The sequence below is a fragment of the Saccopteryx bilineata genome, chromosome 7, assembly GCF_036850765.1.
Source record: "Saccopteryx bilineata isolate mSacBil1 chromosome 7, mSacBil1_pri_phased_curated, whole genome shotgun sequence".
In the NCBI taxonomy this organism is placed as follows: domain Eukaryota; kingdom Metazoa; phylum Chordata; class Mammalia; order Chiroptera; family Emballonuridae; genus Saccopteryx; species Saccopteryx bilineata.
The window spans coordinates 14710581-14726906 of NC_089496.1; the positions used below are offsets into that span (position 1 = coordinate 14710581).

The window sequence follows — 16326 nt, forward strand, 5'->3', positions numbered from 1 at the left end:
TACAGAGGATCAATGAAACCAAGAGCTGGTCCTCTGAAAAGGTAAACAAAATTGATGAACCTTTAACCAGACTCACCAAGAAAAAAAGAGAGAAGACTTAAATAAATAAAATTAGAAATGAGAAAGAAGTAACAACTGCTACAACAGAAATACAAAGAGTTGTAAGAAAATACTATGAAGAACTGTATACCATAAAATTAGACAACCTAGGCGAAACGAACAAATTCCTCAAAACATATAATCTTTCAAAAATCAATACAGAAGAATCAGAAAACCTAAACAGACCATTTCATCAAATGAGTTTGAAACAGTTATCAAAAAAATTCCAACAAACAAAAGTCCTGGGCCATATGTCTTTACAGGCGAATTTTACCAAATATTAAAAAAAACCCAACTCCCTTTTTTCTCAAGCTATTTCAAAAAATTCAAGAGGAGGAAAGACTTCCAAACTCCTTTAATGAGGCGAGCATAGTACTGATTCTAAAACCAGGCAAAGACACTACAAAGAAAGAAAACTATAGACCAATATCCGTGATGAATTTAGATGCTAAAATTCTCAACAAAATATTAGCAAACCGGATCCAACAATACATGAAAAAATCATACATCATGATCAGGTGGAATTTATTCTAGGGAGACAAAGCTGGTACAATATCCGCAAATCAATCGATGTGATTCAACACATAAACAAAAGGAAGGATAGAAATCACATGATAATATCAATAGTTGCAGAAAAAGCATTTGATAAAATCCAGCACCCATTTATGATCAAAACTATCAGCAAAGTGGGAATACAGGGAACATACCTCAACATGATAAAGGCCATCTATGACAAAACCAAAGCCAACATCATACTCAATGGGCAAAAATTAAACATAATCTCCTTAAGATCAGGAACAAGGCAGGGGTGCCCCCTTTCACTACTCTTATTCAACATAGTCCTGGAAGTCCTAGCCATAGCAATCAGACAAGAAGAAGAGATAAAAGACATTCAAATTGGAAAAGAAAAAGTAAAACTATCATTACTTGCTGATGATATTATATTGTACATAGAAAACCCTAAGATCTCAGTCAAAAAACTACTGGACCTGATAAATGAATTCAGCAAGGTGGCAGGATATAAAATCAATATTCAGAAATCAGTGGCATTTTTATATACCAACAACGAACTGTCTGAAAGAGAAATTAAAAAAAAAACAATCCCCTTCACTACTGCAACAAAAAACCCCACAAAGTACCTAAGAGTAAATTTAACCAAAGAGGTTAAAGACCTGTACTCGAAAAACTATAAAACATTGATAAAGGAAATCAAGGAAGATACAAACAAGTGGAAGCATATACTGTGTTCATGGATAGGAAGAATAAACATCATTAAAATGTCTATATTATGCAAAGCAATCTATAAATTCAATGCAGTTCCTATTAAAATACCAATGACATACTTCAATGATATAGAACAAATATTCTAAAAATTTTATGGAACCAAAAAAGAACATGAATAGCCTCAGCAATCTTGAAAAAGAAGAATAAAGTGGGAGGTATCACACTTCCGGATATCAAGTTATACTACATGGCCATTGTACTCAAAACAGCTTGGCACTGGCATAAGAACAGACATATAGATCAATGGAACAGAACAGAGAACCCAGAAATAAACCCACATTTTTATGGACACTGATATTTGAGAAAGGAGGTAAGAGCATTCCATGGAGTAAAGACTGTTTGTTTAACTAATGTTGTTGGGAAAATTAAACAGGTACTTGCAAAAAAATGAAACTGGATCACCAACTTACACCATGCATAAAATAAACTCAAAATAAACTTAAATGTTAAGTCGTGTAACCATAAACATCTTGGAAGAAAACATAGGCAGTAAACTCTCTGACATCTCTTGAAGCAATATTTTTGCTGATTTATCTCCATGGGCAAATAAAATAATGGACAGGATGAAAAAATGAGACTATATGAAACTAAAAAGCTTTTGCACAGCAAAAGATACCATTAACAAAATAAAGAGACAACCCACACAATGGGAGAATATATTCGCCAATACGTCTGATAAGGGATTAACCAAAATTTATAAAGAACTTGTAAAACTCAACACCAGGAAAGATGAAGAATCCAATCAAGAAATGGGCAAAAGAAATGAATAGACACTTCTCCAAAGAGGACATACAGATGGCCAATAGATGAAAAAATGTTCAACATCATTAATCATTAGAGAAATGCAAATAAAACCACAATGAGATACCACCTCACACCAGTCAGAATGGCGCTCATCAACAAAACAACACAGTAAGTACTGGAGAGTGTGTAGAGAAAAGGGAACCCTCCTGCACTGCTGGTGGGAATGCAGACTAGTGCAGCTACTATGGCAAACAGTATGGAGATTTCTCCAAAAATTAAAAATGGAACTGTCCTTTGACCCAGCTATGCCACTTTCAGGAATATATCCTATGAATACCAAATCACTGATTCAAAAGAAGAAATGCACCCCCATGTTTATGGCAGCATTGTTCGCAATAGCGAAGATCTGGAAACAGCCCAAGTGTCCGTCAGTGGGAGAGGGAAAGAGGGAGGAGGAGGGAGAGAGGCACAAAGAAAACTAGATAGAAGGTGACAGAGGACAATCTGACTTTGGGTGATGGGTATGCAACATAACTGAACAACAAGATAACCTGGACATATTATCTTTGAATATATGTATCCTGACTTATTGATGTCGCCCCATTAAAAAAATAAAATTATTAAAAAAAAAAGAAAGAAAGAAAGATTTACAGGTCAGAAAGGAAGCAGAAAAAAAAAAGCAGTGGTACAAAAACACAATGGAATACTACACGGCTGTGAGGAAGAAGGAAATCTTACCTTTCGCGACAACATGGATGGACCTGGAAACTATCATGCTAAGTGAAATAAGCCAGGCAGAGAAAGAAAAATACCATATGACCTCACTCATTTGAGGAATGCAATGAACAATGTGAACTGAGGAACCCAACAGAGGCAGAGGAGGAATCAAAGGGACCAGAGGGAAAGCATTCAGAGGGAAAGTGGAAGAGAAGATAGGATCAGAGAAGGGAAAGAGATTAATGAAATTATATATACATAACACAGTGTTACAGAGAACAGGACAGCAAATCCTGGTGGGAAGGGGGGAAGGCACTGGGGGAAGGGGGCAGGGGGGGCCGCGGGGAAATAAGGGGGGAGATATATTCAGGGGGACACTTGAATTTATGTAAGCACAAATTAAAATCATAAATAATAATAAAAAAGCATAATGTCTTTTGTTTAAATTGCTTAACTTGATTAAAATCAACAAACCTACTAAGTATACTGTAATTGAAAGGCACTGTATGTGGTATATAGAGGCTGTCATTTTTTCTCTAATAAATATATTAGATATTCCTCAACTAATGTAAAGAAATTATTACATGGTAAATTTATAGTATTTTATTTTAGGTGATAACTAATGTGGCAATTAAAAGTAGATAGGGCCCAAATGAATATATGGTTTATTGTAGCAATTATTTCCCTTATTATCCCTGACACAGGGAGCCATCACTCTTGGTAGTACTCTTCCCATCCTACCTCGGATGGATTGGTATGATTCCAATTGAGTAGGTGTTATTGAAGAGCTCAGTTTTTCCTCTGGTCCTGGGCTGAAGAGCATTTTTAATAACACCCACATCTACCTTCATGTAAATCTTGTTCTGGGGTAACACTGCTATACAAGGCTTTTCCCCCCTCACTGGTTGAGAATTGTTTTCCCAGTGATTTCTCATGGCTTTTTCTTTTCATATTAAATAAACTCCATCCCAACAATTCATTTATGATACAAAATATTTTTTTTAAATTCCAGGTTTAAAAAAATATGCCTTTAGGTAGTGATAAATATTAATACAATTAGACATGTTTTTCTGACACTATGCAGTTTTCAGGATATTAATAATCAGTGCTATATTTTGTTCCATATTTCCTATAATACAAACATTTTCACAGTCTGAAATAAAGATTTACGTTGAGATAGGTTTCTTGAACCCACTATAAAGGCAATCACATTTTCTCCATTCTCAAAAATTTCAGAATAAAAATATATTTACTACAAGAACACTAATATATATTGAAAACTATAATTAGAATGGGGTTTTCTCATTCAAGAGGTATGTTTTTAAACTAGTTAGCCAGTAATAATCATCAAGTATCATATTACTTAGATAAAGCTGTACTGGTGATATATATAGAACTACAAATAATAAATGATATTTTCTTAGGCCTTTCAAAAACCAATATAACTTTTCCTCATTCTCTTGTAAGTCCATTGGATTCCCTCTAGAAGAGAGATCATGGAAATTTCCATTAAATTCAATAATATAATTTCTAAATTAATACATTTCCCCATAATATAACTCTGTAAGCCAAAAATGATAATATGCCTATGCTGATGGTTGAAAAGGACATGGCATTTACAAAAATTGGCTTCAAATGTATCCTTTGTCAAGATGCTTAAATAAAGAAATAGATGTATGGCTCAGAAAAACTTGTATTTAATCTAGTGCCATTTTTTTGAGTGGTTGTCATGTGCCAGGCACTACACCAGGTTCTGGGGACCAAAAACACTAAGGCATCGTTCCTGTGCTTGAGAACCTCAGTCTGTCTAGGGGAGCTCCATCACTTTTCAGAAGAATATTCATGTGAAGTGGGAAATGCTACATGAAGACACAAAGTCGGGTGGAAGTTCAAGGGTTAGAGGGAAGGCATGGGTCCTGGTTTTCACCTTTTCAGTGTGTATGTGTGTGTGCATGTGTGCATGTACACATGTCCGAGTTTGGTATGGTTAAGAGCTTGGATTTGTATGACGCACTCACAAAGCAGAAGTCCCTTCATGTGACTACTTAATGTATACTTAACCTAAACTGATACATTATCCATCTGGAAGTGTAAAATTAATAGTGTATACAGCTGGAAAAAAGCATATAAATAACACATAATGTGATTAAAAGCAATAAACAGTAGTAACATTTTCAACAAAGTTGATAAAAAATTTAAGTGGTAAATTAAGCAGATGTATTTTTGTAGCATTAAGTGTTTTTTTACAGAATTTTAACACTACCAAAATCCGTATTTTCAGTACAACTAAATGCAATTCATAAGGAAAAAATTGTGAAAAGAAGGTAATGGAACCCAGGACTTCTTGTATTACAAGTGTATACTTGTATACACTTAGTGTTTTCAGTAGTCTACATACCTTTATCAATAATTGCTAAATAATTACTAGGGCTATGTAGGGGTTGGTAAATCCATTTTTCAATTAATTGAATTTATTGGGATGACACTGGTTCATAAAGCCATACAGGTTTCAAGCGTACAACTCAATAAAACACCATCTCCACGCTGCACTGTGCACCCATGTCCCAAGCGAAGTTTCTTTCCATCCCCATCCCCCACCTTACCCACCTATACCTTGCCCCTGTCCCCCTCCCCTCTAGCTATCACCACACTGTTGTCTGTGTTTATGTATTTTACATATGTGTGTGTGTGCATGTGTGTGTTTTGGCTAATCCCTTCACCTTCTTTCATTCAGTTCCCTCACCCCTCTCCCCTCTGACAGCCATCAAAGTATCATGATCAAGTAATATTAATGAGGCCCTGGTGGGTTAGCTCAGTGGTAGAGTGTCGACCAGCATGTGGACGTCCCAGATTCAATTCTCCATCAGGGCACATAGGAGAAGCGACCATTTGCTTCTCCAACCCTCTCCCTTTTGCTTTCCTCTCTCTTTCTCTCTCTTCCCCTCCTGCAGCCATGGCTCGATTAGAGTGAGCTGGCCCTGGGCGCTGAGGATGGATCCATGGCCTCTGCCTCAGGTGCTGGGAAGACTTCGGTTGCTGAACAACAGAGCAACATCCCAGATGGGCAGAGCATCACTCCCTAGTGGGCTTGCCGGTAGTCAGGGAGCATCCAGAGTCTGTCTCTGCCTCCCCTCCTCTCATTGAATAAAAAAAAAGGTAATATTAATGAAATGCTTACTTCGCACATAGAATGTAGGACCTACCATAAATAGTTTTGACACAACCAACATGGAGAAATCAAATATGATTCTTACCTCCTTGTTCACACAACTGCTGGGCTAAAGCATCTTTGAAAATAATCTGGCCCCTGTGTGTTGCTGTAGCCCTGGAAATAAATAGGAAAAAGGTTAATCCATATCTTTTAAGTTTGGTGATCTCCCATACATATTTTTTTAAACTTTTAAAAACCCCATTTTTAAACATTATTGTTTGGACATGATTTTTTTTAAATGAGTGCATCTGAACAATGAAAAAAAATTAACAATAGAGTCAAGGCTTAAGCCACTGCAACTGAGTTATAAATTATCTTCTGGTTTTACTTTGTAAATATATTGTAACATCTGCAGGCTTATGCTGATAGATGTGAGCAAATCCTGGATAGAAGAAAAAGCATGGAAAGAATGTTTGTTAAAATTTATTTTTTGTATTTTTCCAAAGAGAGAAGCGGTGGGGTGGCAGGGGAGGCAGAGACAGACTCCGGTGTGTGCCCCACCCGGATCCACCTGGCAAGCCCACCAGGGGCAATGCTTTGCCCACCTGGGCCATTGCTCTGCTGCAACTGGAGCTATTCTAGTGCCTGAGGCAGAGGCAATGCAGCCATCCCCAGTGCCTGGGGCCAACTTTGCTCCAATGGAGCCTTGGCTGAGGGAGGAGAAGAGAGAGATGAAGAGGAAAGAGAGGGAAAAGGGTGGAGAAGCAGATGGATGCTTCTCCTGTGTGCTCTGGCTGGGAATTGTACCCAGGACTTCCTCATGCCAGGCCGATGATCTACCGCTGAGCCAACCAGCCAGGGCAAAATTTATTCTTTAGGACGACTTGACATAAGATGGCTTGTGGAGCAATAATATATTAGTACTGGAGAAAGATGCTTTTAATGTGCTTTTTTTTTTTTAATCAATAGTCACCATAACACATAGAGAGGATGAGACAGAGTATTACTTTAAAGTTTTTTTTTTTAAAGAGGGCTATTTGAAGCTTTCAAAATTGCAAAATCTGACATAATAAAATATACCTCCACCCCTACCACCCGCCACCAAGTCTAATTCACCATTTGAAGGAGATGTGTATCTTTCACCTCCTCTAATCAGAGCTGTGCACATGGATTTGGTAGGAAAAAAATAACATCTTTGCAGCAGATGTGTTACTCAATGGCTATAATAGGAACTGTCTTAATAAAGAATTATTTATGCTTTATATTTGAAGGGGTTTTGCCTTAAAAAGGATTTTTCTGGAACAAAATGTCTTATTCAAAAAATGTAAAACAGAAACGCATGTCTCTTTAAGAAACCCAATTTTAGAAAATAAGCTATACAAAGTATTTTTAATAACAAAATATTAAAATTAAATCTCAACATTTTCTAGATAAAACTACCCTAGGGCAAAAATAATTTGATTCATTTGGTAAAGATGTATTACGTACAAGACACTGCTTGGTCACGAGGGCATTTGGCTGCTGCAATTTCCATCCATACGCGCACCCTCAGTCAACATCTTGTCCCATGTGGGCCCAATGCTGGGGCTCATGGTTCCCAACATTCCTCACTCTGGTCTCCAAGTGGATGTGCCTTCCTCCTCTTACTGCAGACCTTTCTTATATCTATCTCCACTGAATTAATACTGTCACGCACAGCTGTTCCCCAAGACCCAGCTCTGAAAGTGATCTGATAAAGTAAGCCACGTCGAAGTGTGGATGGGTGATGTCACACCAAGCGAACACACTTCAGCAATGAAACTAAATATTCTACTTCAGTGCACATACACACAATGGCATAATAGTGAGGGTTTTAGAATGGTGAGTGGAAATATAATTGGAGACAAAAATCACTGGGCAGCCTTCAACTCATACTATATGTGAAATATACAAGGGTAATCAGCCCTTGTTAAATATTAATCATTACTGAAATTACAAATAAGCAGATGCTACCATTCTCTGTTTATATTTATATGTATTTATAGGTTTTCCTTTGCTCTTGGCAAGCTTAAAATGAGGAGGACTAACCATTGGACAAACATAAGTCATAAACTCGGCCTTACACACTCACTAATGAATTACAGGTTTCACGTCCAGAGGGAACATGTCAGCACAATCTACCCAGAACACATTTCGTTGTTCAAATCTCAATGAAGTCAAGAGCTTCTGAGTTCATACGCACTTCTAACAGTAGCACAGCAATCAGAGATGCACTATTTTAATTTGGCATTTCTTTGGAAAGGATATATTTTCTGAAACTACTATCCACCAAGAAAAGTACGCCAGTGCATAGTATTTAAATTATTGTTCATTTTAGTTGTCTTCAGATTGTATATATATATTCTTACTGTAATATTTCTCGATGATCCACAAACTTAGTTGTCATTGTGCCAGTCTATGCTCCCCATGAACACAATAAGGCCAGAGTACACAGGTTGAATTCATGGAAGAGTAGTTTTGCCTTCTCCCTGGACATCAGAGATATTCAAATATCTTGGTCACTGCACAGCACCTTGTGAGGAGTCCACTTTCTTGCTTCCCTGTTACTCAGGTTCCTCAGACGCAGGATGTTCTGCTTTCATTCATGTTCTTCTGCCTCTTTGGTTCAATGAATAAATTTCTGAGAAACTAGAGAATAACTGAAACCAATGAAACTTTTACCATCTAGTTGTGAGAACCATCCTAGCTGCGGTTCTCATTCTTCAAACAAATACGGGATTCCAATGTATGAAATAGAGGAGTCCTAGTTTCTGAGGTAGCTGGGTTCTCTCTCCCATCCAGCATGCTCCCCACAACTTCCCTGTGCACTGCTCTGGGGTGCTCAGGGTTTTAGCGAGGCAGAGTGTGGGAACCACCACACTAGTCTAACTCTGACAGCATCTGAATCAGGACACTGAGGCCCAGCAAGGACCTCCTGAATGTCACACGGATATTAAAGGCAGAGAGAACCTGTCTCCAGGATTTCACTCCAAGCCTTGTGCTCTTTCCTCTGCATGAGCAGTTTTCAAGAGTTCCGGCATGGTACCCAGGGGTCTCCATGGGAATAGAGGGAGGGGCGCAGGGGGTGCTCTAGGCTTCATCAATTCAAGCAGAGCACCGGGACTTTACAGCGTCTAATTATTTGACGTTGTTTGATGAAAGGGCTTAGCAGTCAGAAATTGACTTGAGGAGCACATCATGTCATTATCTGAAGTCCTTGGGAAAAGCCAAAGTAGTAATAATAATCTGACTGGTATATCTCTATATAAACTATGTGTATATATAAATTGTATATATGATTATTATTATTCTAACATTTCTTTTACAAACTGAAATTTACCCCCTGCTAGGCCTGTTGTAAGGTCTCCACATATTAACTCAATTAATCCTGGCAACAATCCTACAAGTTAGATGTCATTATTCCCATTTTCCTGGGACACAGAACTGTTGTGTAATTTATCAAATGCCATAAAACCAGTGGTAAAGCCATGATTCAAACCCATCCAGTCAGAGTGTGGAATCCTTGTATTTAATCATTATGTTAAATTGTCATTGACCTGATTCATAGATTTGATGGTAGCCTTTAATTTCTTTCCAGAGGGTGATCCTGCTTATGGACCTAATGTTCCAAGTCATCCTCTGGTTTGTACTCTCTATTCCAATCTTTTGGGCCATAGCTAAGAATTTTTATTTAACTGCCTTTAGGATAAACACCTTTCCCACTTCCATTTGAAACCTTGGCCACTTGGCCAGCAATTCCATGGCGTTTGTCTTTAAAAATACCATTTCTCTTGATCCTCTCTCCCATGGTGCTCAACAAGTCCCTCAACTTCTACTCGGCTCAATGCAGTCCACTTTCCGCTCTGCACATTCCTCCCACTGCTTCCATGACCATGCCTGTCTCCCCAGGTCTCTGCCAAACACAAGAGCATCTCACCCAGTCTCAACCACACCACTGCCCAACCCCACAGGGACACAAACGTCACATACACACACTGAAAGATAATCATTATGTGCATCATTTTCTTTATCAACCTTTTAAATCCTCAGGTAACATTTTAATATAAAAATGCCCAATTAAAAAAATATCCAACTCTCTATATATGTATTTACATTTAAAATATTAAAACATTTATACAAATTCAAAATTTCTAAAACACAGTAACTCAGGGTTGAAAAACTCTAGACATTATGTCCTTCAATATTTAATCCATAATCTATTTTTTTTCCTATAAAAATAAAAGTGCACAGTTATAGTATATAGTAACAGGCCTTACTCATTTTTAGAATGGTTATTTAATGTAATTTATAGCTCTCTTTTGGGGGTAGGTCTATCAAATTGGTGGTGCTAAGAACTTGTGCTGAATTTTCCATAATTAGCAGTAATTTTTCAGAAGAGTTTTAAAAATATCCTCATTGTTCACTGTTCTGGGGAGTAGACCAAATTTCTTAAACAAGGTTCTAATAATTACTTATCATCTTGGAAGATGCATAGATTTCTAGAGCAAATTTGCCAACAAGAATCCCTATTAAATAATTTTAAAATCCCTTCAGACTATTAAAATCTATCATTTGTAAAGCTCTAACAGCTTCTACCAAATGAAGCAAGTTCATTATGATCACCATATTCAGAGCCTGAAATAGCTTTTGTTGTTATTTACTTAAATAATATGCCATATTCTGATTTTGACTGAACATCCTTAGAACTGAGTGTACTCTGCAGTGAAGCACCGAGCTGAATTTCCATCTCTGGAATTGAAAATTCCAGTGTCCAAACACAGTGAACTGCTACTTAGGAGCTCTCTGACTTTGCAAAACTTCATTAATCACACTAGGCTTCAGATTCCCTATATGAAAATAGGGATAACAACAATTATTATTTAAATATATAAATATTCACCCTTCAGATACAGTCTACCTACATGGATTTAAAACTTCTGGGATAGTAGAAATAGTTAATTAAAAAGAAATTATCCCAGCCTTGACCAGTAGCTCAGTGGATAAAGCATCAGCCTGGCATATGGATGTCCCAGGTTCAACTCCCAGTCAGGGCAGACAGGAAAAGTGACCATCTGCTTCTCCCCCTCACTACCCCCTTCTCTCCCTCTCCCCTCTCCACAGCCAGCTCAACTGGTTCAAGTGTGGCCCTGGGGGCTGAAGATAGCTCAGTTGGTCTGAGCATGTCAGCCTCAGGTGCTAAAAATATCTCAGTTTATTTGAGCACTGGCCCAAGACAGGGTTGCTGGGTGGATCCCAGTTGGGGAGCTTATGGGAGTCTGCCTCACTATCTCCCCTCCTCCTCCTCTCACATTAAAAAAAGAAAAAGAAAAGGAAATCATCCCCCATTAGGCACCTGTCATAATCACTTGAACATATGAGGAAATCAAAACTCTATTTTTAAGTTCACAATTTGCTCCAAATGTGCAATATTGCCATCCAGTTTCCAAAAACAGAATAAGAAGGGTTTTGATATGGTTGTCACAATGTCTATCCAAGTGTACTGTTTCTGTATTACATGTAATGCTTACTTATCAACCTACAGAATCATTTTTAAATCTAGGGTAATATGCTTATTAACCTGCAGTGTTGGGTTACTTTTCCTGCCTTTCTCTTCTGCTTTATCAATGAGGTCTGGTATGTTACCGTGCCTTGTAGACTCACAGTTGGAAAGCACTCATTAATCAGCAACGTGATTTTAATCTAGTGTAACATCAGGATGCCATGCCCAGAGACCCTCCAGGAAATGTTACTAAGTATGTGGAACATGGGAAAAGAGAGAGGTAGACTGAGTGCCGTAAATTTGATCTTCAAAGGGATCAATTCACTTGCAAAGATTCTTGCCCCCTTGTCATCAAGCTAATGTATTTGCTTTATTATTGCAACATGTTGTCATCATTTCATATCTTACTGAGTATTCTTAAACCATTTGTATTTCAGAAATGCCTTCTGAAATTTCAAAATAAAAATGCTTTCCTTACCGCCTCTTAAAAATCACTAAAATTAATCAAAGACAATTATTAGAGCGGCTCAGCTGCTTTAAACTAAGTAAACTTACTTTTAAATAAGTAAGCTTGTGTTAACTTGCCTCAGAGGCATCCTTAGGCAAGACAAGGACAAACTGGTAAAATAGTATACCGACTTCAAAGAAAACCTGAGTAAAAATTGTTGGCCCTGGATAGTGTATTAAAGAATCTATATATTTGTGGGAACACTCATGTAAAGCACTCAGGTCTCACCTCTGAGTGGACGAATGGAATACTAGTTCAGACACAGAGGAATGGGGGTTTCATTTTGGGTCTGACACGCATTATTGCCGTGATTTAGGCCGTATCTCTTAACTTTCGTATGTTTCATTTTCTTTATAAAAATAAACTGTCTGTACTAGATTTTTCTAAGGTTCAAATAGTAGATCTGGAATCAGAAAATGTGGGTTTACATCATAGCTCAGTAGTTTATGTTGATCTTAGAGAGAACTGTTTATTTTTTGAGACAGGACTTAAAAACTTACAATATTTATTATTTAGGGCTGTGGTGAAAATCAGAGAGATCAACTCCATGAAAAGAAAATACAAAGAATTATGATAATGATGATGCTCTCACTGGTCATTTTAGAAAATACTGGCACAAATTGAATGAGAATTCGAAAAATACATATCCCATACAATGTAGAATCAAAAGTCACTCTTCCCCTCAAGGAAATAAAAAATAAAAAAGGACTGTAAAATTTAAAATATGATTGTAACAAGCTGATGAAAGCTCTAATAAAGGTTAGAATTTCTAACTTAGTTAACTAATCACAACAAATTAGAACAATATTGGAGTAAGTACAAAAAAGGGTTACTTTGCAGGAAACAAGTTATAAAGCAAGCCTCTCTAATAAAATATAATATTAAATATTTTTCTGATAAAAATTTGTATGTATTATAAAAGTTTAAAAGTAAAGAAAAATATTAATGCAAAAATAAAAGCACTCATATTCACACCCAGGAGATATTATCACTATTAACATTTCTTCTAGTTTTAAAATTTTATTCATGAATAGAAAGTTTTGAAGAAATTTCTTGCCTAAAAAAAAGGTTTTTATTCCTTTATATTTAACATTTGTTATAAATAGTTCCTATATCATTATTTTTAAAACGAGATTTTTGTTTTAAATTTCAACCTCCCCCACCTTCTTCCCATTTGATAACTATCAGTTTGTTCCATGTAGCTATGGGTCTGTTTTTATTTTGTTTTGTTTATTCATTTGTTTTGATTTTTTTTTAGATTCTAATACAAGTGAGACCATATATGATATCCGTCTTTCTCTGTCTGACTCATTTCACTTGTCATGATGCCCTCAGGGTCCACTCATGTTGTCACACATAGCAAGATTTCATTTTTTTAATTGCTGAATAATATTCCACTGTATCTACCTATATCTATACATGTATGTGTCACACCTTTTTTATCCATTCTTCTACTGATCTATTGATGAATGTCTAGGTTGTTTCCCCATCTTGGCTATTAGTAGTAATTCTGCAGTGAACATAGGGATGAATATATCTTTTGGAATCAGTGCTTTTGTTTTCTTCAGATAAATACCCAGAAGTGGAATTGCTTGGTATTATGGCAGCTCTATTTTTCAATTCTTGAGGAATCTTCATAATGTGTTCAGTAGTTGTTACACTAAATTACAATCCTAACAGTGTACAAGGATCCCTTTTCTCCACATTCTCACTAATATTTGTTATTTGTTGATTTATTGATAATAGCCATTCCAACATGTGTAAAGTGATATCTTATTGTGGTTTTAATTTGCATTTCTCTGATGATTAATAATATTGAGCATCTTTTTATGTCTGTTGGCCATCTATATGCCCCCTTTGGAGAAGTGTCTATTAAGATCCTCTGCTCATTTTATTTATTTATTTTAATATTAATTTTTTTATTTTTAAAGTGAGAGTAGGAGAGATACAGAGACAGACTCCCACATGCACCCAGACCAGGATCCATTCAGCAAGCCCTGTCTGGGGCTGGTGCTCTGTCCATCTGGTGCCCCTTGCAACTGAGCTATTTTTAATGCCTGAGTAGGAGGCTCAGTGGAGCCAGTCTCAGCAGCAGGGGCCAATGTGCTCAAATCAGTCGAGCCATGGCTGCAGGAGGGAAAGAGGGAGAGAGAAATAGAAGGGGGAAGGGGGCAAAGCAGATGGTCACTTCTACTATGTGACCTGATTGGAAATTTAATCTGGGACATCCACACACTGGGTTGATACTCTACTGCTCAGTCAACCAGCCAGGGCCACTGTGTTCATTTTTAAATCATATTGTTTGTATTAAGTTGTATGAGTTCCTTTTATACTTTGAATACTAACTCTTTATTAGATGTATCATTTGGGATTATTTCCCCCCATTTAGTAGTTGTCTTTTTGTTTTGTTGATGGGTTCCCTTGTTGTGCAAAAACTTTTTAGTTTGATGTAGTCCTATTTGTTTATTTTCTCCTTTGTTTCCCTTGTTCAAAGAGATATATGCAAAACAATACCAGTGAGGACAATGTCAGAAAGTTTATTGCCTATGTTTGTTTTTTTTTGAGTGTTATGGTTTCAGATCCTACCCTTAAATCTTTATTCCATTCTGAGTTTATTTTTGTATATAGTGTAACAAATTGGTCCAATTTTGGTTTTTTTGCATGGTGTTCCTAACACCATTTATTGAAGAGACAGTCTTTTTTTCCATTGTATATCCTTGCCTTCTTTATGGTAGATTGATTAAATAAGTGAGCATTTATTTCTGGGTTCTCCTATTCTCTTTCATTCCATGCCATGCCATACTACTCCACTCCATCGGTCTACATATGTTTTCATGCCAGTACCATACTGTTTTGATTATTATAGATTTATAGTATACTTTGATATCAGAGAGCATGATACCTTCCACTTTGTTCTTTTTCAAAATTTCTTTGGTTATTCAGGGTCTTTTGAGGTTCCATATAAATTTTATGATTAGCTGTTCTAATTCTGAAAATAATGTCTTTGGTGTTTTAATAGGGATTGCATTAAGTCTTTATATTGCTTCATAGAACAAGATTTTTAAAGGTTAAATAATATTCCACTATACAGTTATATCATAGTTTATTATATTATTGTTGAAATTTTGTTTTTATTTTTTAATATTTTACATAATGAAGTATATAAGTCTTTCACCATAGCTTTTATTCCTCCCCAGTTTTACTGAGATATAATTGACAAATAACATTGGCTAAGTTTAAGGTGTACAATGGGTTGATCTGACACATTTATATCCTGCAAAATGTTTACCACAATAACAATTAGCTAACAGTTCCATCCTGTCACATATTTGCCATTTTGGTTTTATAGTGAGAACATTTAAGGTCTTTTTTGACAACATTTAAGTACATTATACAGTATTATTAGTTATAATCACTATGCTGTATATTAGATCCCCAGAACCTGTCAATCTCAAACTAAAAGTTCGCATACTCTGACCAGTATTACACCATTCCCCCAACCAAAACAAACAACAACAAATAAAACCTGATAACCACCATTCCAATTTCTGTTTCTCTAGTTCAAAATTTTTAGCATATCTTGCATTTTAAGATAAATTTCTAGGACTGAGATAAATGAATTAAGGGCATAAACATTTAAGTTTTAGATTCATAATTTCAAGTAACTCTTAAGGAAAGGTACATTTCCCCACCAGTGTAGTAGAGAGCACCCATCCAACAATAATTCTGGCAGCATTGAGCATTATCAATCTAGTTTTCATTCAAAGATGCCATAATACTTTTAGTTTCCATCCCACTGATTGTTAGTGGAATTATTTTGCATGATTTGGGGGGGGGTAATATTTTTCAACTTCAAAAGTTATCTCTTTTTGCCCTTGTCAATTTTGCTATGGGTTTAATGTTTTTCTCACTGATTTATGAGACCTCATTCAATGTTGAGGTTATTAATTCCATGTTTTGTTGTCAATTTTTAATCAGCTTATAATTAATCTTTTACTGTCATTACGGTTCTATTAAAAAGTTTTAACTTTTCATGTAATCAAATTTTTCCACCTATTTCCATCTAAAATTTTCCAAGGTTTTCATGTTTAGAAGCTTTTTCCCATTCTAAATCTAGTTAAATAGATATTTTCATGCATTTTGGGGGGAAGTTTTTATACTCATCTCATCTGGATTTTATTTTAGTATAAAGGCATTCAGTAGGAATTTATTCTTTTTTCATTTATTTAAAAATGTCATTGCAAGAGCTCTTGGCCATTTGGCTTAGTGGTAGAGCATTGGCCCATTATGTGGATGTCCCAGGTT

The 16326-nt window shown here is 36.3% G+C and overlaps 1 protein-coding gene across 1 annotated transcript in view; it reads right to left on the reverse strand.

Annotated features, from left to right (window-relative positions):
- RELN (reelin) overlaps window positions 1-16326 on the reverse strand; it is a 673979-nt gene that overhangs the window by 394924 nt on the left and 262729 nt on the right. The window contains exon 4 of the mRNA XM_066238313.1: window positions 6099-6169. Coding sequence (XP_066094410.1) covers window positions 6099-6169 — 71 coding nt within the window. The remainder of the gene's footprint in view (window positions 1-6098; window positions 6170-16326) is intronic.